The 25148-nt window shown below is 36.0% G+C and overlaps 1 protein-coding gene and 1 pseudogene across 3 annotated transcripts; one reads left to right on the top strand and one right to left on the bottom strand.

Annotated features, from left to right (window-relative positions):
- Positions 1 to 4313: 4313 nt before the first annotated feature.
- LOC120206255 (cytochrome P450 90A1-like) lies at positions 4314 to 18308 on the bottom strand. Of its 3 annotated transcripts, none has more exons than XM_039205964.1 (8): positions 17782 to 18308; positions 17435 to 17584; positions 17114 to 17359; positions 15712 to 15798; positions 15551 to 15629; positions 15347 to 15453; positions 15111 to 15261; positions 4314 to 4325 (listed from the first exon to the last, which is right to left on the bottom strand). In XM_039205964.1, the coding sequence occupies exons 1-7, from the start codon at positions 18298 to 18300 to the stop codon at positions 15127 to 15129; spliced, it is 1323 nt and encodes a 440-aa protein (XP_039061895.1). In that variant the 5' UTR covers positions 18301 to 18308; the 3' UTR covers positions 4314 to 4325; positions 15111 to 15126. The 3 variants fall into 3 exon arrangements, with proteins under 3 accessions (XP_039061895.1, XP_039061894.1, XP_039061893.1); XM_039205963.1 differs by lacking the exon at positions 4314 to 4325 and adding an exon at positions 14887 to 15047 and having other exon boundaries at positions 15131 to 15261; positions 17114 to 17347; XM_039205962.1 differs by lacking the exon at positions 4314 to 4325 and adding an exon at positions 14887 to 15047 and having other exon boundaries at positions 15131 to 15261.
- Positions 8722 to 14658, top strand: LOC120206254 (annotated as a pseudogene).
- Positions 18309 to 25148: the final 6840 nt, after the last annotated feature.

Here is a 25148-nt window from a genome sequence, read left to right on the forward strand (position 1 = left end):
GTTATCCTATGCTATTTCTTAGAAAAATTATACACATACACGTATTGAATTTACTATTTTGGTTTTTCTTCTGGCTTTTTTCGATTGCATAATCTCTCATTTCTTCCTCTCAATCCTCTCTATATTAGTAAGTTAGAGGTTTAGGAAATCCATACCTGGAGTTATAGTAGCACACTTAATTGCTATATTATACCTACAATTACATATCAAAAGCAATTAATACCAAAGAGAAGGCATCAAATGTTGCATACAAATACAAACATACGAACACTGATTTTAAAGCCATACTTAAGAGTAGCTTCAGCACTTGCGACTGTAACTTCATCATTCGTGGCATCACGATTAAGAAGACCAAGGTCAAAATACTTTATATCCAACTCCAAGAAGGGAAAAATTAGTTGAGAACATTCATAAACCAAAAAAAGGTATGAGAAAATGGAAGGAAAAAAAAAAGCAAAACAAAACTGAAATAGAAAACAAGGAAAACCACCTACTCCTTTTGTGGTTATTATATGTATACGCTATTGAAAATGATACTGCTATGAGCAGTATGTCTATTATTAAGTTACTAATGCAATGAATACATATATTATTCCAATGCCATCTAAGATAAAGGGAAATGTTATAGAGTAATGCAAGAATCTTAGGGCAGCAGATGCATAGTATAATCAATCAAACATGTGCCTTATATCACAAGACTATTATTTTCTTACTTATTTGAATTAATTATATTTTTGTAATATAAATTCATGAGATAAATAATAGTGATAAAGTATGCAGAATTAAGTATAAATATAAAAGATAAATAAATAAATTATTGTATATAGAAGATATAATAAATATTATATCTTAGTTAATAAAAATAATTTACATCTTTTTATTATTATGAATATCTATGATAAATTATTGTATATAGAAGAATGTAAACCTTGTCGATTGAAAAATACAAGAAACCTTCCAGTGAATGTGTCACGTATGAACTGAAGCTAGTTTCTACAATGTAAACATTAGTTAAATGTTGATGTAATTTACATAAATTACGTAAAATTTAATATTAATTAAATTAAAATAATACATGATATATTTAAATACTCAAGTAATATATTATCAACAAATATAATTTTTATATAAATAATTTTTATTTAAATATTTAGAATTTTACTTGTTAAAAATATAGAACAAGGACAATTTGGTAAAATATACATTCCAATAATCTTTTATTCCTTCAATCAAACACGGTAATCTTACATTCCTGCCAAACCAACCAAACACAATAATATAACATTCACAGTAATCCTATTCCCTGGTAATCTTTTATTCCCACTGACAATCTTACATTTCGTGAACCAAACATATCCTTAGGGGTAAATTGCACTCCTAGTCCACCTTATTTGATGCAAATTTTAAAAATACATTTTAAAGCCTTATTGGGCTCAAACCCAAACTAGAACACCCATACATTGATCCCAAACTCTTAAATGGTCTCTCCTTAGTCCATTTAAACCCATTCGAGTTTTACCCGAAACTACTAACCCATAAATCGAGGCGTTACATGTAATGTTTGTAATATTAGACATTTAAATTGATTTTAACTTTATCTTTTACAATTTCATTAATCTGAAATAAATTGTACCATCATTAATACATATAGGTTATATAGCATTGGAAATGAATAAAGTAGATGTAGTGACCTCTCATACTGTATCCGAGCTCCGGAGGAAGCCTTAAAGTTTGATTTCACCAAAATTATGTTGAAAAAAACAAATGAAAATGTTTCATCTTAATAGTCACTATTAATTTAGCATAATGAATTAAGAATAAGATTAAGATTTGCAAGAAACAATGGGAGGGAACTCCATCACCACCTAAAATTCCCAATCCCTAATCACCTGTAACAATTGCCAGGAAATACCTTCTGGTTATTGTATCATGGGGGTACGATCTTTGGAACTTAATTTGCAGTTTGAGTAGGTGTGGTTCGTTTTAAGCTACATATTTGAGAGGGACGTCTCGTTTGAAAGGAAGGCTCAGTTGATGATGATGATGATGATGATCTGATTTCAATGCTTCCTGGTTTTGTCTGCTAAGAGAGCATGGTTTTAATGTTGATTGCATAACTTTTGAAACAAACCCTCTACATGTCACTGGTTCAAGAAATAGTTCCTCCACATTTAAATTTTCACTGTCATCTATAGGAGCTAACACTTGAGAAAAGTAAGGGTCCTCAAAATTTAGCCTAAATCTTTTTGTTTTATAGGGCTGAGAAAATTGAGCCTCCGCATTTGCGTTTTTCCTTGGAGACATAAGCTCAACCTCAACCATGTTTACATCGTTATACAACTTTGGATTCTTAAGTTCTGAGAATTGTTCCACTTTAATAACTAGTCTTCTACGAGTTGTCATGCTAGGACGAACAAGATTGCCCCTTCGAGTATGATAATTCCTCCATTGATGAGCTAAACTTCGGAGCCTCCATAACAAGAACATCGTTAGATAAAATAACTGAATATTTATTTTAGTCAATATTTGGGTCCTAACATTTAACAACTAAATGAATAACTAAGCATTTTATATGGTGACCATTGTTTTTTTTAAAAAAAGAAAAGAAAATAATATGAAATCCATCTAACTAATTTTCAATGGTCACGTTTAATAAAATTTAGAATTTCTCCATTTTCACATTGCATACAAATTCTTAAAAAAAATCTTTTATTCTAATTAAATGCATATAAAGCCAAAATTTGATTGATTACATCTTTTTCATTTATATCCGTACATCGAATACAGATTTAGTAAAAAGAGTCATATTTTTAAACCTAATCTTAACATGTATTTACTTGTATCCATCTCATTTTTATCCGTATATGCCGAATAATAGTGTAGTGAAAAGAGTTATATTTCTTAAACCTAAGGTCTTAACTGGTATTTATTTATTTAGTATGTGATACACCTCCAGCTAGACACTAGTTGGTTTAAACTATTAACATGTTCATTTCCTGCAAAACAAATAGATATAATTACATTAATATATTAATAAATAAATATTAATATTAATTAATATTAAAAAAATCATAAAAGGAACAAATTAATAATATGAAAATTAAAACAACATAAAAAAGAGAACAAATTAATGAAAAATGGTCTCAAGCATAAAAAAAAGCAGCATGCGAACACCTCGCATCCTCGGAATAAATTTCAAAAGCAAACAACAAAACTCTAAACAAATAATATCTTTTTTGTAGAGTATCCAAAGTAAACATGAAAAAAGGATGATCAGATCCACCACAAAATTCTATATCTGCATAGATTGGGGTTATCACATTGTAGTATTAGCAGATACTCATAAAGGCACTAAGAGGCATTAAGAGGTGCTCTGATACCATGTTAGTTTTTCAAGAGCATTTTAAATTTTATATTCTTTTATTCATTCATGAAGAGGTACAAACTTTAAGCAATAATATATATTATATAACCATATTTTTATGTAGTCCACTCCAATCATGTAACAGAAGACAATTGTAATTGGCTGACTCAACCACCCTTACGCTAACAACCTACACATGCCACTAAAACAATTTGCATGCATTCACACTTAGCAATCCATAACTTCCAATCTCATCAGCCACAACAGCGACTTGGCCTCACTTAGCGGCGATGAGGTTTGGAGAATTTATGGTGGTAGCTTTATCGAGAGGGGTAGTGAACACGTAGAGGGTGTGAGCGAGTATGTTGGAGCGAAGAAGGACCATGGCTGCTACTCATCACCATCGTTAGAACCTTGGACTGTGTTGTTTGAATATTTTTCACTTCATCAATCAGGACATTATGTTCTTTATTCAACTTTCATGCATTTATCTCTATTGCTGCTTGTGCTACTTTCATGCGAATTATGTGCTTGATTAGGCTATGCCCTAGCCATCTTCCATTTCTAATGAACATATATTAGGCATTATTGTTGATATCATCGATTATTTTTTTTCCTTTATCGAAGTAAATAGAAGAAGGAACAAGTGAACGTTAAACCCGATAAGCATCTACCTGACCGTACCTTCACCCATTGAACAATCCACATGAGGAACTGCCACTAGAACATTTCTGGTGAACATTAAACCTGACAAACAACAAAGCTACAAATCGTGGCACTAACGTGATTCAACGACTCCGACGATCAACTAGATAGTAAGGAAGACGTCAATGGACTTTGACTGAGGTTTATTTTTTTGCCACTTTTCTTGTTTAATTGCTAGCTGTTTGTTCAAGTTTTATAATAAATTGGGTGATTTTACATGTTTTTTTGTGCAGGACGATAGTTTATGGGAAATGTGCTAAAAAGGGCAAAAACTATACTTTTTGTTCTAGAATCAAGACTGGAACAATGGGCATGAAATCGGGCATGAAATGCTGATGTGCCAGTGAGTCAGTAGCTTCTAGAAGGTCCAGTCAGCATCCAGTCAACAAGCTTCTGGAAGACGTGCGGACGGCTGAGCAATTCAAATTCAAGAAATTAGATTTATCTTTTAGAATTAAAATCAAACATTTTTAGGATTTATCTTTTGTAATTTATTTGATTTATTTTCAGTATTTTTAGGGTTTTAAAGGCTATAAATACCCACCTCGGGTAAGCCATTTGGATAATTCAATATCTCGAATCATCAGAATTCTCTTGTTCTTTCTTTCTTGTTTCTAGTTTTAGTAAACTTCTTCATTTACCTTCTCTGTTATTCTTCTTTTAAAGTTTTTATTTTTAAAATGCTAAGTATGAATTTTGTCATGCTTTGTTAATTTTCCTTTTTAGCCACGGGTAAAAGATATGACTCAATTCTGACGAGAGAATTGAATAGCATTTCAATAACTTTAAATTTTTCTATCATTCTCTGCGTTTATTTTTATAAAATCAAAAAAAATTCAAAACTAAAGATTGACTTCAGTCTTGATTATTGTCACGATTATATTCGTGGGAAGAATGATCGACTCAAAGCACATTCGACTTCAAGCACATTCGACTTCATAGGAACACAATTTAACAAGATTACTTTGTTAAGTGGGAATTGAGATCGGGGAAGCGATTATTAAAACATCTTGTCCGAGTTGGTTGCAAATGCGCTTGGATCTTGATCATTATCAAGATTGCTTTGGTTTGATTAATTTCAAAATCGAAATCGAAGATTGACTTGGGTATTCAGTGTACAACTTAGTCGCATGGATTGCCCATGCTTGATGTTGTAACCGACGTAAATCCCGAAGGGTAAATCCATTTCGATGATCCGAAGAATTTGAGTCAGAATTATTACCCAAGGCTGCCTAAATCAACTGAATTTTTAGATTTTATTTTCTTTAATTTACCTTTCTATATTTTCTTTATTTATTTTTCTTCTTTAATTTCTTTACAATCTTTCTTTCAATTTTATTTTTAATTCTCAAACCGTCAAATCCCTCTATCTTATTTACTTTTCAGGTAAATCACACCTAGGCCATAATCAAAGACGAAAAATTCATCAGTCTCGTTATTCCCTGTGAGATCGACCCTACTTCTCATATACTATTCAATTTAATTTCCTTTATTTATTTTTTTATTCGAGAAGGAAGAATATTATTTGACTTAAAAAACGATGCACGTCAAATTGGTGTTGTTTCCAAGGACTAACGACAAGAACTAATATTTTTATTGAGTTTTTTTATTTATGACCAGGAAGAATCTGGGAGAACTGAACCAGATGATGAGCTATCAATATGAGGTTGCAATCACAAGAAAATCAATCTTTCCAAATAGAGCTAAACCCGCGCGTAAATGTGAGTTTAGTCACTCTCCGAAGTGGAACATAAATCAACCCTGAAGACCCAAAAAATAGGAGAATGCGCATAATGATAATGAAGTGGAAGCGCCAAATCCCAAAAGTTTAGGTAAATTATCTGTGCCTACCCCTTCTTTATTTCCTGCCAAAATCGATACTTCTACTTCTTCCCCATCACACGAAACCGTGCCTCCCTTTCCTTCAAGATTGGTAAAACACAATAAAAGAATCAAGGAGAGGGAAATTATGGAGATTTTCGAAAAAAAATCAAGTTAATATACCACTCCCCGAAGTTATCCGCCAGATCCCAAAATATGCACGATTCTTGAAAGAACTTTGCACCACAAAGAGGCGATTGGTTGGTCGCGAGGAAATAAGTCTAAGTGTGAACGTTTCGACAATCCTGAAAATTCCACCAAAAATGAAGGATTAAGGTATGTTCGCCATATCATGTGAAATCGATAATTTTAAAATTAAACGTACAATGTGTGACTTAGGAGCTTCGATTAATGTAATGAAATTTTATATTTATAAAATTCTTACTAACGAACCTTTGAAAGAAACTCAAGTGACCATACAGTTGGCAGATTGTTCGGCATTTACTCGGAAGGTATGCTAAAAAAATGTTTTAGTAAAGATAGAAACTCTTATTTTTCCTGCCGATTTTTATATAATCGATATGGAAGAAAATAAGATGGATGCTTGTTCTGAAATTCTATTGGGTCGACCCTTCCTAAGCACGACAAGTACAAAGATCGATGTAAGAAGCGATATTCTTACAATGAAGCTTGAAGAAGCGATATTCTTACAATGAAGCTTGATGTGAGGTCATTGAATTTAATGTTTATAAGGATATGAAGTACACAAATCAAGTTAAACAAATTGATTCGGTTGATATGATCGACCCTTTAGTTGACAAATTTATTGAGACTATTTTTTCTTATAATTTGTGCAGGGACCTTGAGCTTTGTCATAAAAAGGATAATAAAGGGAGTTTGAAAAAATTCTTTCGATTAATTCTAGTTCAACTTTACCTTCTAAAAATAAAATGTTACCTTCTGTTGTTCAGGCACCCGAATTAGAACTAAAACAGTTGCTAGAACACTTGAAATATGCCTAGAACCAAATAAAAACGTGTCATGAATACATAGTTATTAAAAACTAAAAAAGAAAAGAAAATGAAATATGTGATATAAAAAAACTAAAGAAAAAAAGAGAAAATTCGATGACAATAACCAACACTAAAATTGATATCGTCGCTTATCAACTAATGATGAAGAGAAAAGTTAAACGATTATTAAAATTTTTAGAACGAATATAAATATTATACATAATTTTTCTATAAAACTAATGGAAGTTTTTGACTTATATCGTACAAGTTTTAATCTTATTTTCCCCAGTACTATTTTATGATTGGGTCTTTGTGGTTGATGGATGTTTAGTTCTCTCATTAATTAACCTTATACTTTGGACTTTTAGTTTTATGATGCTCATAATTATTGACAGAAAAATACTTCATGTATAAAATTAAAAAAATCATTTATATAACATTGAAGAATTTAATATAATACATATAGCAAAGTTACAATTAGCCCTATCAAATAATAACCCATATGCATAAAATGGATTGAGAAAACAATACCCAAAAACATGAATTTGGGCTTAATTGACCCAAAATCAAAATTGTCACTTAAACATGAAACGTAAAATACCCAGAAAAACAGATTTGGGCTATAACTGGCTTCTTCTTCAAAAAGGGCCTCCTTGTGAGCAAGACAGGATATGGAAAGTTCTCACTAAGAAGTAAACTTTGCCTAAAATAAAGATCTTTGGTTGGAGAGTGTGTTATGAAGTCATCCCCTCAGGTGAAACATTGAAGAATGCTCGTCTTTCTGAAGAAATTTGCCCCCTTTGCGAAGGAGCTCTGAAAACTGCGTCACATGCTCTTAAAGATTGTCTAAAGACGTGTTTCATTCTGTTGATTTCAGGCCTCAAAACTTTTTCTTGTTGATTGGCAAGGGGCTTCTTACAAGGACTGGTTGGAATGGCCCACATCACAATTGGACCTGGTTGGCCTTTCAAGGCTCCTGGTGCTTCTTTGGAACGTTTGGAATCGAAGAAACAAATGATTGCATGATGAAGATAGAAGTATGATGGCTACTGCATGGGAACTTTGTGTTGAATAGTCCGAAGCCAATTCAAGCTGAAGTTGTACCACTCCCCCACTGATTTCAAAAAGGCCAACCAATGGATCCATCCTAAGTCAAATGCGATCAAGATCAATGTTGATGGGGCTTTCAGTGCCACCAATGTCACAAAGGCAATTGCCATTGTGGCAAGAGACTCCAATGGAATGGTAGTGAGAGGCATGTGCTGTCAAATTGACCGTTTAATCCTCAGAAGTGGTAGCTTTCACCGAAGGGTTAATGTTTACAATCGAGAGCGGATGGATGGACGCGATTATAGAAGGTGATACAATCTTCATTGTGAATAGATTTTCAAATCGATGAGAAGACGTCTCAACCATCGGATTATTGCTCAACGAGACATATAAGATACTTGCCAGTTATCGATACCTCAAAGTGATTTATGTCAATCGTGAAGCCTATCGAGTTGTCCATTCTTTGATCCAATGAACTTTGTCGAAATCCAATCTGTTATGATTTTATTATGTCGAACCCGAATGTATTAAGTCGAATATAATCATTGACCCTATTTGAATCTAATGAAATTCTTCCTTAAAAAAAAAAGTTATTCCCTTCCTTGGTAACAAACGGCGTCGTTCAAGTCTCCACCACCGCTTCAGTAGCTACAAAGCGTAGCCGTTTAGTTCACCTTTCGAAACCCATCTTCTTCTCGACGCCATTATAGCAGGAAAATAAAGCTCGACGCTTCCACTCTCACAAACAAAGAAGACCGTAAAACTAAAATGAGGTTCCAATTCGAATTGACGGAATCGACTGAGGACGATTCTCGAAGATCCTCAACACCTAAAGAAGAGCTCCATTGGGTCCCGCTTAAAAACCACCCGGTTTTCACCTCCGCCGACGGAGGAGAACGACCGTCGCCGTTTCTGCACCAACTCGAGGTGGTAAGAATCTTCTAGCTTGGGACGGAGCCTCAAGACTTTATTATTGGGACTCTAATACGCAATGCCTCCATCAAATCTCCACTCGCTTGGGCGACCCCGACCCTACCTCCGTCGTAGCTGCCTCTCCCTCAAAAGTATATTCTGAAGCTTAACATAAGATAAGAAAATTAGGGACATTGTTTACTTAGCTTGCTGATTTTACCACTGAAATGTTGTTTAAATTTTTAAAATTTTTATGTTTGTGTAGAAGGAGATTGAATTTGAAGAGACGATTAGGTTTTATAGATTTTGGATGGTTATCTCTCTTTGGCTTTTTTATAAAAGGGAATAGGGAAAAGAAAAACAGAACTATAATAGAAAGAGAATGAATTTGAATCGAATTAGTATATATATGAAAGTAAGTAAAATCACGCATTTTGGAATTTAAAAGGATTACATTTTTTATTCTCTTCAAATTCTGTTTCCTCTGTATGACTAAACTTGCCTTTTTGTTCCTGAAAACCTTTTAAATTTGCAAAGCATAGGAATTTAAGAACCTTGGCATGCTTAGAAATCTGATAGGCAATGGTTGCCATTACGCAATGTGTATGGTCATAAGATTCTTCCTGTACGCTTGACTTGTTATGTTTATTAAAGTTGAATGATGTATATGTTTACAGTGTTTGAATGCAAATGACGAAATGGTGATAATATATAGGTGTTGCGAGTGGCAGCTGAATTTTGTGGTTAATAAAATCTCTGTCAACAGGAATGAATCAGCTTTGCTCCTAGCCGGTTCAGATGATCTATGTATCATGTATCTTTATGGGTGTTCTTCTACTAAAGACAATGCTACCATTTGCAGGTAATTGTGTGAACTAACTGGTTTATGTATTATGCATGCTGGATTTTGTTTCTTCTGTATTATGACCAACTGAGGATCTTGTTGATTGTAGCTACATGTTTTGTAAGTTGATATGTTTGAACTCCAATTAATATACATAACACATCTAGATTGTAGTTTGTAGAACCTCTCGCTCACACAAAGGTTTGTACTCTGCTTGTGGTCCGTCTCTCTGTTTCCTCGGATGTTTCCACCTAAAGGTTGACATTTTGTAATGCAGGACTGTTTCAATTGGTTCACAAGTTTATTCTAGTGAAAGCAGTGCAATACGCATCCTTCAAGTGTCATGGCATCCCTATTGTGACTCTCATGTTGGAATTCTCTCTTCTGATTCAGTTTTCAGGTATATAAAAATCATACTGTTATGTTCAGTTTGCATTAATTGATTACGCTCTGGGGTCTGCTGATCATATATTACTTCCTCTGAGATTATACATTGGCTTAGGAGCAGAGGTAAAAATTTGCAATAAAACTTATAAGAAATGAGGATAAATTTATTTTAAGGAATCGAGGCTTATTTAATATATGGGATTATGGATGCTGTCATCATTGTCCATTTATATTTATTATATTTGGTTCATTTCTTTCTAGCTTCACAAGATTTCAATCCCATTTGAAATTCTCTCTCTCTCTCTCTCTCTCTCTCTCGTGGGGTGTGTTTGAGTTTGCAGATATAGCATGTAAGTATTTTTATAGTTTGTTACATCTGTCACATTCCTTCATTGGTTATATTATTCCACGTCTTGGAATGCATTTTTATGGTAGTCCTGTTAAAAAATATATATGCATGGTAATCGAGTTTGATTAAACTATGTGTTAACTTCTTATTTTCACTCCTCTGCAGACTCTTTGATTTATCCTCTGATGTGGTGCAACCAGAACAAGAGTATTATCTGCAGCCTGTTGAACCTGGTAGATCTAGGAATGCCACATCAATCTGTCCTGTTGACTTTTCTTTCGGGGGTGACCACCTGTGGGACAGGTTTAGTGTAAGTTCAATTTATTCTAGCATGTGAAGTATTTTTATTGCTGTTGCTGTGTTGTTTTGAGTAATTGCATAATTGGCGGTGACTTAATTCAGGGAAATCATATTACTTGATTTTTCCTGTCCTGATCAATGACTATTTTCTATCTTCCTTCGAGTTCAGTTGCTGAACTAACTAGGGATTGATGGGTTGATGTTTCTTAGCTTTATTGATGAATCTGTCTATAATTCTGCCCTGCTGGTGTGTGCAGTGTGCAAAACCTTACAAATCTTATTATACAGTATAAATGTGGCTAAATGATTTGTTGCCTCATTGGTCTTGCTTCTCTGTACTTAATGAAATTGCTACCACACTTTCTCTTTTGATTTTAATAACTTCTATGATATCATTTTCTTATTGCTAAGCTTGTTACATCTTGGAATTAATTACCATTTACATACTGTGGCAATTATTGAATATAACTTTTATCATTTTAAATCATTTAGGTTTTGTATTATTCAGCGATGGATCTATTTACATTCTCTGTCCAGTTGTTCCGTTTGGGAGGTATTCAATATTTTTTAATTTTTTTTTTCTTTTTCTTGTTTTACTTATTTAAACCATCTTCTTAAACGCTGCTGTGCTTCTAAATTCATTTGAACTATGTCAGTACTGATGTTACTGTTGACACTTGCTATACTTCGCTTCAAATAAATATAGATACTTGGAAATTAATGGGGTTAAATCATGTGTTTCGTCATGTTTGACGCCTGCCATAGGTCATGGGGCTGTATGTTTTAATCGTTTCTTCATGTTGATGTTGTTAAGTTGATACGGGCCTATGGCTGCTGATCATTTCTATCGTATGCCATCTGTGGCCTAGAAATTTATCTCATGCTTTCTCTCACATCTTGCTATTATATAACAATGCCGTTGCCTAAGAAAAGTTTGATGTTATTTGCTACTTTCTCTTGTTATATTTAATTTTGTTACATTGATTGATCTATTTCTAAGCAGTGTTTATAAATGGGAATCAATATTGGAGATATATAGCGATGCTCATACTTTTGGATTGAACTCGGCCAATTCAGCAGCTGTTTGTAATTCTAATATGGCAATCTCGTGGTTAGAAGAAACTTTTACCGAGCTAGCTCAACAAACAGCAGATTCGGAAAACCCTTCTACCATAAAAGCTCATTCTCATGCTTTATTTGATGCATCACTTGCTCTGCAGGTATGTGAAATAGTGTAATTGTACCCAATCTAAGGGATGCATTTAGTTTTGACCAGATATTCTCATTTTGTTTGGATATGCAATTTATTCTTTCAAAGAATGAGCAATTTAGGTCGATCTCTGTATCATAGCATGAAAATTTCACCGAGAATATTGTAAGGCTTTGTTATATGATCATTTCCATATCAATTAACCTTTTGATCTGATAACCTTTTCCAGAGGCCATGTATGCTGTGCTGGAGAGGATGAAGCTCTAGCAGTTAGGGGTGCCGAATGTGAAGGCCGTGCAGTCAGTTTTATTTATAATTTAGTCAGCCAAGACTCGATTCTGGTGACTGCCTGGAGTGGTGGGAAACTGCAAATAGATGCCCTAGCTGATGAAATCCAGCCAGTCGGGGTAACTGGTAGTGCACCACGTCTTCGTGTCGATTCCCATGATCATGTTCGTGGGATTGCTATGATCTGTGAATCAATCGCTACCGAGCATTCCATTGTGAAGCTTGATCAACCACTTGATAACAGTGTTTGGTTGGGTCATCCACCTCCATTGTTGAGACAGGCGATTGTGGATTTGGCTTTGCTAAGGAGGACCGAAGGCAGTTCTCTTATCACAATGTTTGCGGATCCACTTATGCCCGAAAGAATATATCCTCTTCATGAGGGAGGGGTAGATTCGATAGTCTTGCATTTTCTCCCTTTTACATCCCAGATCAATTGGAAGGATGAGAATATCAAAACTCCCTCTGTGCATCCTGTACTGAGTACATGCCAGGGAGAGACCTCTTCACCTTCTCCTCTTTTTGGCTTCACCTCACTGTCTGATTCATTCGGATATTGGTGGGTTGTGTTAGTTCAACTGAAGAATGTGTTGTGCTCGAGATGAAAACTTGGAATTTGTTGCTTCCCATTCAAATCGACCAAGAGAAGCCCGTTAGCTTGGAAGAGAAAAATACTCCAGATATCATAAGCAAAGAACTCCTCAGTGGTCCAAAGTCGGTTCTGGTTCCTCAAGCCTCGCCTAATCTGCGTTCTATCTCTGCAGATTCTATCGAGGGTCGATCTGCTCTTCATCAGTACTTCAAGCTTTTCCATGAAAATTATGTCGAGTATGTGCATAAGGTGAGAATGCTTCATTTAATTGATATCCATTTACTGGCATCCAAGCAAAGCCTATGTGCGTGTTTAGTTCGGGGAATGTGGGATTCCCTCGGGAATAGAATCCACATTTCCCTTTTTGGTTAGCCAGTAATCTCATTCCCGATTATGTTTTATTACCAACAGTGGATTTTTTGGGATATATTACTGGGAATGTCATTACTCAGGTATTGGATTACCGGCGATTTGGACTAAAATCCCTTAAATTTTTTTCTTCAAAAATATCTTTCTTCTGTCATTGAATAATAAAAATTCTACGAAGGTTAACTTATAAATTTATCCTTAAACTATTTTAGATTTACAAAAAAAATCTATAATTAAAATTTTATATAAAGTTTAGGATTAAAATAAAATTTTACTCTTTCATTAAATTTTTTTATATTTTCAATTTTGTAAAAACAATTATATAAATTTTATAAATTTAAATTTTTTAAAGAAAATATATAAATATCTTATAGTAATATTATAGTAGAATTTAACTTGTTAAAAAAACAAATATATAATAAAATAATTTAGTTAAATATATATTCTAATAAATTTTTATTCTTTTAACCAATTTTACGTTCATGCTAAACTAACCAAACACAAAATACAACATTCTTAGTAATCTTATTCCCTGACAATCTTTTATTCCCACTGATAATATTACATTCCGTGAATCAAAAACACCCTAAATGTTGAAAAGGTTCTTGCTCATATGTAAAAGACTTTTCTTTTTCCTCGTAATGGGAATTGAAAGTCTCAGTTTTATTTTTCTTGAGGCTGATGTTTTCACGGTTTATTGTTGACATATCATTTTTCTTCTTGATTCTAAAACCTGCTTTGCCTATGTCATCTTGGAAAGCTGAAGAATTTATATTAAAAAGCCACCGTCTTTATCATTGATTTATTCTTTTCTTGACTTCTATAGGTGTACTTTGAGCTGAAACATCATGGACCTCGGTTGGTGAGAATCATAGACGACCAGCGCGCTCAGTTGAACGAGGCACAAAAGAAGATGTTGAGAGTTGAGGCGAAACAGTCTATGTTGAACGAGAGGATTGATCGTGCAGTCCAGCGACACAATTTTTTGGAACAGCGATTGCAACATCAGTGAGGACTGCCCGGGGTACAAAAGAAACCATTGTCCAGAGCAGAACAAGAATTTATGTCTGAACTCGGTAATCAAAATTTCATACATCACAATATATTTTACTTAGCATAGCATGTTGATAAACACCGTTTCTCGTTCAACAATTTGTTTGATCATTACGCAGATGAATTCACATGAGTCGAACTTGATGCTTTAAAATCTTCAGTACATTAAAAGCAACGACTTAGAAGGTATACACAATATTCAAAAGACAGCGTAGCGAACCAGCGAAGGAAAATGCCCGGTCGGAACAATTTGCAGGATACCCAAATCTCCTCGAGAAACTCTCACTGCTCAATAGCGAGAGTACAAAAAAGGTCGAACTCGTTGAATCGGCATTAAAGGCCAGAGACAGCAGCTGAAACAAAACACCATTGAAAAGTTTTGTTCTCTAAGAGAGAGCTTTTCAGGCTGGGGAGTTGACACATTTATGTATTATTACAAGACCAATTAATGCATTACTTTTATCTTATCATCCACTCAAATCCATGGTTTTTTTTAGCATCTCAGTGGAAAACAGAATTTCTGACTGCAAGTGTGGAGAAATCTGAAAAAGTTGGTTTTACCAATGACAGAAAATAACGGCAAAGAAAAAATTGAATACATAAAGTTACATTCACTAAACTCTATTTGTTGCACACCATCCAAAATTTATTACCCCTCTTCTTCTAACACCTTTATCTTTACATTGGCTAAGAAGATGATGCATTTCGACACCTCACGTTGATCGGGTACCGCTTCTGCGTTCTCGTGGTCGGAAAGAAAACTAGCTTATCCTCCTCGGCAGGTTCCCAACTGTTTAGAAAACAAAAAGGTTACTTGAACAGCAAGTTTGCATCTAAATATGGAAGATGTCACGAGCAAAAACAATTGGTTACCTGAACCGAGTTACTAGGTGGTGCAAGAATACAGAGAGTTCTACTCTGGCGAGCTCATAACCCGGGCACAGTCGAGGCCCTCCTCCAAATGGTGTGTAGACGTTTGCGGGGCAGCTTATCCCCGAGTTATTCTGTTTCAAATCGTTTGTCGCTCATTAGTAAAGGTTCCCAGGCACGGTTGATCCATGGACATATACGAAAATGGGGAAAACTTACCTGCCATCTCCATGGATTGAAAGTGCGAGCAAGTTTGAACTTATCGGGGTCGAGATGTACGGCTCGAAATGATGCGAAAACCTTCCAACCTTTTGGGATTGTGTAGCCTGATTGAATGAGTCCGGTCAGTAAAGACAAAGGTAGCCTTAAGTTTATATTAACATGGTTATTATTAGACTGTGGTAATCAAAGCGTATCCCTGACCTTTTATGTTGATATCTGTCATTGCTCGTCGGAAAACTCCACTGATTATGTTTGCAACCCGTAACGTCTCGTTAACGATCTGAAACACATTCAAGATCAATGTCATGATTAGAAAAGAATCGAATTTCAGTTGTTCTTTGAAGTCAACGATTCGAACTTACACATTGAGTGAATGTCATCGACTTGTAATCACTCCATTGTAAAGCCTCAGATTCATTTTTTTTGGCCCTAATCCCCTCGTGCTCTTCCTGCCACCATTGAAGATAATAACCTCATTAATCGCATTCCAAAAGACAGAAAAGAATTAGGCACAAATATGTGTATGACATATACTTGAATGTGTCAAGCACCAATATTAAAGTAATTCCATGGGCCATGTGGTATTCTCATTAGCCCAAATGATTCAAAGACCCATGGGCCATGTAGTGTTCACATGATCCCAAATGCCCTTAAATGGTCCCACAAAACCCTTGCTCAAAGAAAAATCATACGTCAAGGATTCAAACCATCACGTGGATCCACATAAATGAGGGTTTTTAATATATATATAAAAAAGAAGCAATCCTAGGAATCAAAAAGTTTCTAGCTTTTTTTAACTTATAGGGTTAGTGACCCTAGCTTTTCAAAACTTTTTCACCACCGTCCGATGGTCCTTTCCCTTGAAATCAGCACCCTCATTTCCCAAGGTCCCACCTAGGAACCAAAGGTCAAACTACACCCTATTGTGCACGATAGCATCCCAATTACCCAAAAATGCCCTTCGGAATCTGCGAAGCGTGGGGGAGAAGGGCTCTATGGTCATTTCAGGAAAGACAAAATGGTCAAAGAACAAGAGTCATCAGAGACTCTGACAAATGGGTCAGACTTTTCGTCTTTTTCTTTAAAATTATTTTTAATAAGATTACATTTAGTAATAAATTAAATTTTAAATAAAAAACAATTGCTATACCAAAACTTTTATCAGTCCATCAATTGATAATAACTATATAAAGTCCATGGGATCACATGATGGGAACAATTAAAAGAAAAGGGATTATAATAACAAAAAAACAAAAATTCCCGTATCAAACTCACGTGTGGCAAAGTATGTTTTCCCAAGTACATCTTCGTTCATATAAACATATAAATACCCTATTTAAAGTAAGGAGGGGCCATGTGAATTTATCATCCCACCCATCCATCTGTTAATGGTTCTTGAGGATGAAAAAGAAAAGCAAGGGCCAATTTGGATGATTATTGTTATCGAGGTCCCACAATGAAAGTTTTGAGGTCAAAAGATGATGTTGGTCCCTTGACTTTATTCAAACTAAAGACTTGGTTTCTAAAATCCATTATGTTATAATTGATTCTTACCTTTCCCTACGTTAACTAGATAGCTAAAATATATGGATCTGATGAGTTTCGACTCCATCTTATAGTATCTTTTATTCGAGTCCACAACGAGTTTTGTGGATGAGATATTTGAGGTTAGATATAACTGAACATAGGATAAAATCTCAAATTCACACACAAGAGGGACTGAAACCATAATTGAACCAAAAATTAAAAAAAAAAAAAGCCTACCCTGAGTTGAGCCAAAGCAAGAGGAGTCTGAGTCAAGAACATGACAGCAAGAGTCATGATGGTGGAAGTAGTTTCGTAGCCAGCAACAAGCAAAGCCACCAAGAAATCAACGATCTGTTCATCCGAGAAGTTGTCATCCCCCGCCAGTAATGCTGCCAACATGTCATTCCTCTTCTCCCCTCCCTCGTACTCCCTCCTCCTCTCCCTCACTATCAAGCTCAACGCCTCCGCCACCTTGGTCCGTGCCTGAAATTACCCCAATCCCATTCATAAACCCAACATTCCCATACAATTCAGGATAACCAAATGCTATTTACTTACTTTGATTGCTCGACGGTAAGTGGTGGAAAAGAGAGGGAAAGGAACAGTGAAGAAGCCTTCAATAACAAGCACGTATTCTCTTCTTAAACTTTCACTCCATTCACCCGGATCAAAACTCATCAGCTGCTTCACTGTTAACTCGAACGTTATCTATAAAAATAATGAATTAAAAAGAGATTATAATAATGAATATTATGCTTTAAAGTTTGAAACAAAATGATTTCAGCCGTATACTTTTTGGTTTCCAGGGAATCTGAGTCACCACCGCCATTTTTAACGTGTTTATAATCATTGATATCTCAACTACCGAGTCAACTCGGAACTATATAAAGTACTGTTTTTTTTACCTTCTTGGATTCTTCCATGAGGAAGACACGGTCGGTCCATGAGTCCATGTTGAGCCGGACTAACCGGTCTATGTCGACCAAGAGATGATCCCGGATTATTGACGAGTTAGCGAAACTCATGGTGAGGGAATGCATTCTTTTATGGAGGCGTCCTTTCATTAACAGCAACGAGTGTTTCCCGAGCAAATTCGATATCGAACCGGGGTAACTGCAGTCGAACAGCTTCCCTTCGTTCTGCAAGATGAACCGGTTGGTTTCCGGGTCGGCTGAGAAAACAGTCGGTTCGCCAAATACATGTGTGGTGAAGATCGAACCATATCGGCTCACCCTCTCGTCGATGAAGGGCTCAGGGTTTTCAGTCTTGTAAGCGGCTATAAGCTGTAGTGTCTCGCCGACGAAAGGTAAACCCAAATTTCCCGGCGGCAAACGGAGGCGCCGGATACGGGAGGCGCGGAAGAGGAGGAAGAAGACGGCGGAGATGATGGCGGTAATGAACAGATAGTGGAGAAAGAAAGCCATGAAAAAAAAAGATCCCTTTTTTTAATATGAAAACACGAATTCAAAAAGGTTTTTTTTCTTGAAAGGAGAACAAATGGTGAGTTTATAAAGGAGGAGAGAGTGAAAGGGAAGATAGTAAGAGGAAGCACACGAGGGGTGGTTCCTCATACCGGTAAGAATCTAAAGAGGTGGGGATGAAAAGGAAGACGTTTTTCCCGAAATATCACCGATAATTAGTATATTTATCGATCTAACATCGGTTAGATTATATTTTTTGATCTAACACTCGTAGCAGTAAAGCGCGGTCCTTGCACCGCGCTATACGCTGACTGGGTTACACGTGGCTATAGCGTGCCCCTGCTCCGCGCTATACCTATTTATCTGACACTAGGGTATAGAGCGGTGCAGGGGGCACGCTATAGCTTTAATTACCCGGTCGTTCACACCCCCACCCTTTCCTATAAATACCTCATCCTCAATCATTTTATCACACCAAATTCTCTTAAATTCTCAAATTCTCTCAAATACTCTCTCGTTTAAGGTATATTTTATAATATTTTTAATATTCTGTATTTAATTTATTTAAGTATTTTACTTTATTTAATATTTTACTAATATAAATTTTTTAGAGATGTATAATGAAAGGCAGTCTACTTCGCTTGGATGGAAATCATATATCTTGACACTTTGCTGATACGGTACCATTTTAACGTTTTAATTTAATTTAAATTATTAGTAATAATTTGTTGATTTATTTAATGCATGATTATTAGATTAAGAATTAATTTTTGTAATTATTTATTTTTAGGAGAAGGACCGTATATTATATCATTTTATTAGGAATATTAAGTTAGTGATACATAGCTGTGTCTTGTCGTATTTAGTAGAAGCTGGATTTGGTTACATAGGTAGATATCAGGGTCACTATAAGATAGAACTAGACTTTATTTCTGCCTTAGTAGAGCGGTGGAGGCCGGAGACCCACACATTCCATCTTCCGTGCGGAGAGTGCACGATCACGCTTGAGGATGTTTCTATGCACCTGGGGGTTCCGGTGGATGGAGATATGATATCAGAGATAGCTTCCGGTTCTTGGACTACTTTGTGCCGGGAAAATCTAGGACGTGTCCCAGAAAGTTTTATCGGATGTAGGATACCGTTAAATTGGTTAGATGCCAATTTTCAGTAGTTGAGCGCAGACGTCTCTAAGGATGAGGTTAAGATGTATGCACGGGCATGCATATTGCAGTTGATAGGAGGGTTGTTAATGCCGGACAAATCGCGCAACCTAGTTCACTGCATGTGGTTGCGACATCTTAGCGACTTTCGTCTTGTCGGATCATTCAGTTGGGGCTCGACAGTTTTGGCTTTACTGTACAGGGAGATGTATGGAGCCACTAACTACAGGAGTAATGCTATCGGCGGATGTCTCCTGCTGCTGCAATCTTGGGCATGGTATCGATAGCCCTTTTTATGTCCCGTTGTGAAGAACCTATTCGTATTTCCACTACTTCTGAGGTAATTATAAAACTAATTTTGAATATTAATAATTTTATACAGCGTATAATAATTTTTTTCCTGAATAGGTGGTCTACTGATAGGAAAAATCATCAGGAGCTACCTGATGATTTAGAAAAAATTAGGGTGCTCATCGATCAGCAGGCTGGCACACAGGTATGAATTTTAATGTTTAAAAATCGATTTTAGATTATAGTTATATAATTAGATTATTATTTTGATAAAAAATTATATAATATTTGTTTTAGTTTGAATGGGTTCCATATTGTACTGATGATGTGAGGGCGGTGATCCCACCTGAGTTGAGGGGCCCATCAGATGTTTGGATGGCGATGGTCCCTCTGATCTGTTATGCGACCGTCGAGTGGCACTCTACTGATCGCGTGCTCCGGCAGTTTGGTTGTTTTCAACCAATTCCGGAAGCACCTTGTAATATGGACGAGTTACATAGCTTAGATAGACGCGGCAAGACAAATACGGATTGTTTGGTGAGGCATCATGAGTGGGTCGTGTTGTGGGAGGATTGACATCGGCGCCTTCCCCGTAGAGAGCCCATTTTTTATGACCTCTTGATGTATGCTGACGGTTATTATGAGTGGTTCAACAGTAATGGGAAAAAGTTTCTATTTCCCGAGGATGCACAAGGGCATACCTTTCTGCGACGTCGACAGAGACGTGATCCAACACAGCACCATCGTCCCCCGACTCGTGGACGGAGAACAGGTGCTTCCGGTTCATCCTCAGCTGTACCAGCAGGATCTTCACAGCAGCCACCGCAGCCATATATGATACCGTCATCGTTTTTCCATTACCAGATACCGCCGCCGCCTTCACCTGGTTTTATGACCCCGCCGCCGCCACCGTCACAGATGACCCCTCTTGGAGGCTATTATGGGTCTATGTTTGCAGATCTAACTTGGGGTCATATGCTGGATATTTGGGGGTTCAGCCTCATCACCCATGGCCGCAGCACAGACACCTCCTGTACAGTTTCACACTCAACGATGTCTGGGTTTTATGAGTTTTCCCAGTTTTCGCAGGCCGGTGGGATAGTCAGTCATACACCTCCAGGGTCTTTATTCTATGGAGGTGTTTCATCGTCATCAGCTCCTCATCAACCTAATGTACCTGCTCAGGACGACAATGATGATGATGACAGTGAGGAGTCAGAACCAGTGATACGAAGAAATCCTCCTCGAGACCGACAGCCACCGCCTTGCGGAACACATTTGCGTCGCAGACATCGATAGATTTTTTTTATTTATATTTGTATTTACTTTATTTTGTTAAATTGTAATTTTTTTTATTTCTCATTTAATACTTACTTTATTTTGTTAATTTGTTGGATTTTTTTAATGTATTCAGTTCATTTTGTTTATTACAATTTATAGTTATTGTAATTTGATTATCATTACCATTTAATTATTGTAAGTTTGTTGTATTTAAAATTATATCAAATACCAATTGTTATTAGTTTAATAAAATTTAATGATTGTGTTCGTTTTTTAATCTCATCATCGATTATCGAATGACATTAACTTGAAGTAATGCAAATTAAAGTACAAGAATTATTATTTGATAAACAAATACATCATTTCCTCATCAATTATTACTTGATGACAACAGGATACTTCAGAGCTTGAATAAACCCGCAGTCGCACGTTCTGTCCCTTAGATTTACTCTTAACGACATAGCTTTAATCCCTTGAAGAGGTCGCGGTAACTCTATGACACGAAACATTTTATGCCTTCTAGAGAAGCTTGTTACAGACATTCCATTTGATGCAGCAATTTTTTTTCTGTAGATCTGCAACTAATCTAGGGTGATAGACATGACCGCCTTGCATCCAGGTTTGAGCTTGTCCCCCGAGCTTCGCAAAAAGCGCCCCCAAACAAAAATATATAGTTTTTACCAAAGCCGCTATAGGTAAGTGACGTGCACCCTTTAGGGTTGAATTGATTGCCTCAGCCAAGTTGGTCGTCATGTGTCCATATCGATATCCACCATCATATGCGTTCGTCCACATTTCTTTATCGATGAGGCTAATGTAATCGTATCTTTCCTCGTTCTTCGCCCGCAAATCTTGAAGCATTGATTCAAACGTTCGAGGAAGAAGTTCGTAACCTGATCAAAAAATGTATAACTTACTAACCTGATCAAAAGGATCGAAAGAAAACAAACTACATCAGTTTCACTTACCCATGCGCACAAGTAATTGACGCTCATCATTCTTCTTGTATCTTCCATGGTAGTTCGCAGCAATGTATCGAAGACAATACCTATGTTGGACAAAGGGTGGTTGCCACATTGGACCCAAAGACTCTATTGCTGCTTTGATCCCAGCTCCGCGATCAGAAATGACACAGATTTTTTCCCTCGTGATAACATGTGCACGTAAATTTCGGAGGAAAAAAGCCCAAGAATCTGTATCTTCTCCTTCGACAAGAGCAAAAGAAACTGGAAGAATGTTGCAATTTCCATCTTGGACAACTGCCAATAATAAAACTTTCTTGTATTTTCCATACAAGAAAGTCCCGTCGATCTGGACCATAGGCTTGCAGTATTTGACAGTATTAACGCATTGTGGGTAAGTCCAAAAAACCCGGTAGAATAGGCATCGATCGCGGAGAACTTGATCATTATGGTATGCATAGAGGTTTTGAAGTCCACAATTATCCTAGGATTCAACCTCCGCACCACCTAAACAGCCTGGAAGTTCGTTGTAAGATGCATCCCATTCGCCATGAAGTTTGACAATGGCATTTTGTTTTGCCAACCAAGCTTTTTTTATAGGAGACAGTGTACCCATACTGTGATTGTATAGCTGAAATCAACACTGCAACAGCTATATGAGAGCTTGCTTTTACCATGGGCATGATGGCTTGACATATCACTTCAGAGTCCAAGTTGGGATGATCTTGGTTAACCCCTCCAGGACAACATGTGTGAGGACCGTTGTATACTGTTAGTTCCCATATGTTGTTTTTCCTCTTCATTTTTGATATGCGAACCATCCATTTGCATCCATTTTCGCGTCGGGCACAGTAGCATACATATTTTTCGGTCGTCGATCGGTTTACTCTGGACTAAACAGAATTATGGATATTGTAATTTTTTATAGCCATCACCGCTTCTTCTTTGCTTGAAAACTCCATGCCTAAAGATAACTCACCATTATTTATTAATGAGTAATATCCATAGTCACCGAGATGAGGCATATTCGCAAATTCTGGCCCGTACATTGCATCATAATCAGCTTCATACATGGGTACAGGAGGGTCAGTTTGTGCCACATTTCCTGGAACTTCATCATCATCGGAGTTGAATTGCGGTGATTCTGGGTGAATGAATAGTCCAGTCTCAGCACCATCCGCACCAAGCTCACGAAGTGGTTCTTCTGGTGGAAATGATGGTTCCTCCATGCTCTCCACATTTAGGTTGAAGAACATACTACTTGCATGCCTTCCCCTTGAACTGGAAGGCATATCGACATTGAGATCGAAAAAGCTCACAGTCGAATGCCTCCCCCTGGAGCTTGAAGCCATCGTGTCAAATGAAAACTGCACAGATGGTTGCGTCGATGGCATCTCCATATGGTAAAAGAAATTTGTAGATGAATGTCTTCCCCTTGAACTGGAAGCGGTGTTGCCATACGGATTGTTCGTGGACCCATCTCGTACATATCGTAAGAAGTTACAGATGAATGTCTCCCCATTATGACATTAAAATCATTACACATTACTGTAGTCGGGCTGTAAACTTGATCAACTTGTTCAGTCAGCCCATAGTGGGAGCTTAATGATTGACCTCGAACAGCACACACTTGAACAAAATGTGCATACATCTCAATAGCGGCATCTGAATAATTACTTTGAGCTTCAATCATCATTTTAACATCATCATTGTTCGAAAGTTCGAACGCTGTATAAGTTAATGGCAACAATGATGTTGGAAATTTGTACTGCAACGACGACATTCTTCTACTACTTCCAACATGAATCTTCCTCGAAATCTTCGTTATCATCTCCTCAAGAGTTATGTTTCTCTTGAATGACATTTTAACACGCTCATTTGATATGAAAACAACGCCGGATAATATTATATTTCTCTCGAATTTCACCATCATAATAAACAATAGTTGAAAGTCGCGCCATTCTTTGAGTTTAAAAGTGTGGTAATATTATATCTGCAAAAAAAAATAACTGAAACAAACCTGATTAAATAAATTATATATGAACGAAAATATAACACAATAATTTTTTACACATCAACGTAAATAATTTAAATAATATAATTAAAAATAATTAGTATAATATTTTTTCAAATGACACAGATTAAATAATAAGTATAATTAAAAAAATTATAAAAAAATTACCTTATAACGAAAAATCGCACGGACTTCTAAATTAATTATGAGAAGATTGCCAAAATTATTGACTCGTTGACGGAATTATTGTATTAATTTATAAGTTGAGAGGAGAGATGTGAGGAACATAACCGGGGGAGAAGGGTATATATAGTCATACAAGGCGCGGTACCTGCACCGCAGTATATGTAATAATGGTATAGCGCGGATCAGGGTCCGTACTAAATATAATTGTCTACACAGATATAGCGTGGTTCAGGGGGCACGCTATACCCCACGTGTAACCCAGTCAACAATTAGTGCGGTGCAGGGCGCGCGCTATATCCCACGTGGTGCCAAATCAGCGTATAGCGCGGGTTAGGGGTGCACTTTACTGCTACGGGTGTTAGATCAGAAAATATAATCTGACCGGTGTTAGATCGGTAAATATACCGATCACCGGTGATATTTCAGGAAAAACGCCGAAAAAGAAAGAAAATTAATTATTTTGGGGATATTTCCATAACTGACACCTTTCTTTTCCTGTAAATTTAAGTTTCACAGGGTTTTCCCCTAATTTCCAAATTATTATTGTATAAATTATGTCTATTTTTTATTTTATAATGATTATTAAATTAAAATTTATTATTTCTTAATGTAGTAATATTGATATTATTATGGTAATGAATCATGAAGAAAATGCTGGTAACATCTTTAAAATTATTTCTAGTGTGAGGTATATTTGGGTTACAAATCATTTTATTAGTTTCTTTTCCATAGTGATTAAATCTAAGCAAACTCTAATAATATTACCAAATTCTGTTCATTTTTTAAATGGAAAGAATTTTATGATGAAATAAGGGCAAATCTATCTTTTTAAAATGTCAAGTTATTTTTTATGATAATGTTATTAAAATAATATATTTTTTATGATTTTAGAATGATGCTTCATTTAATAATTTATATGTATTTTATATTAATATAAGATTAGTTATCTTATATAAT

The sequence above is a fragment of the Hibiscus syriacus genome, unplaced genomic scaffold, assembly GCF_006381635.1.
Source record: "Hibiscus syriacus cultivar Baekdansim isolate YM2019G1 unplaced genomic scaffold, ASM638163v2 tig00013565_pilon, whole genome shotgun sequence".
NCBI classification, from domain to species: Eukaryota; Viridiplantae; Streptophyta; class Magnoliopsida; order Malvales; family Malvaceae; genus Hibiscus; species Hibiscus syriacus.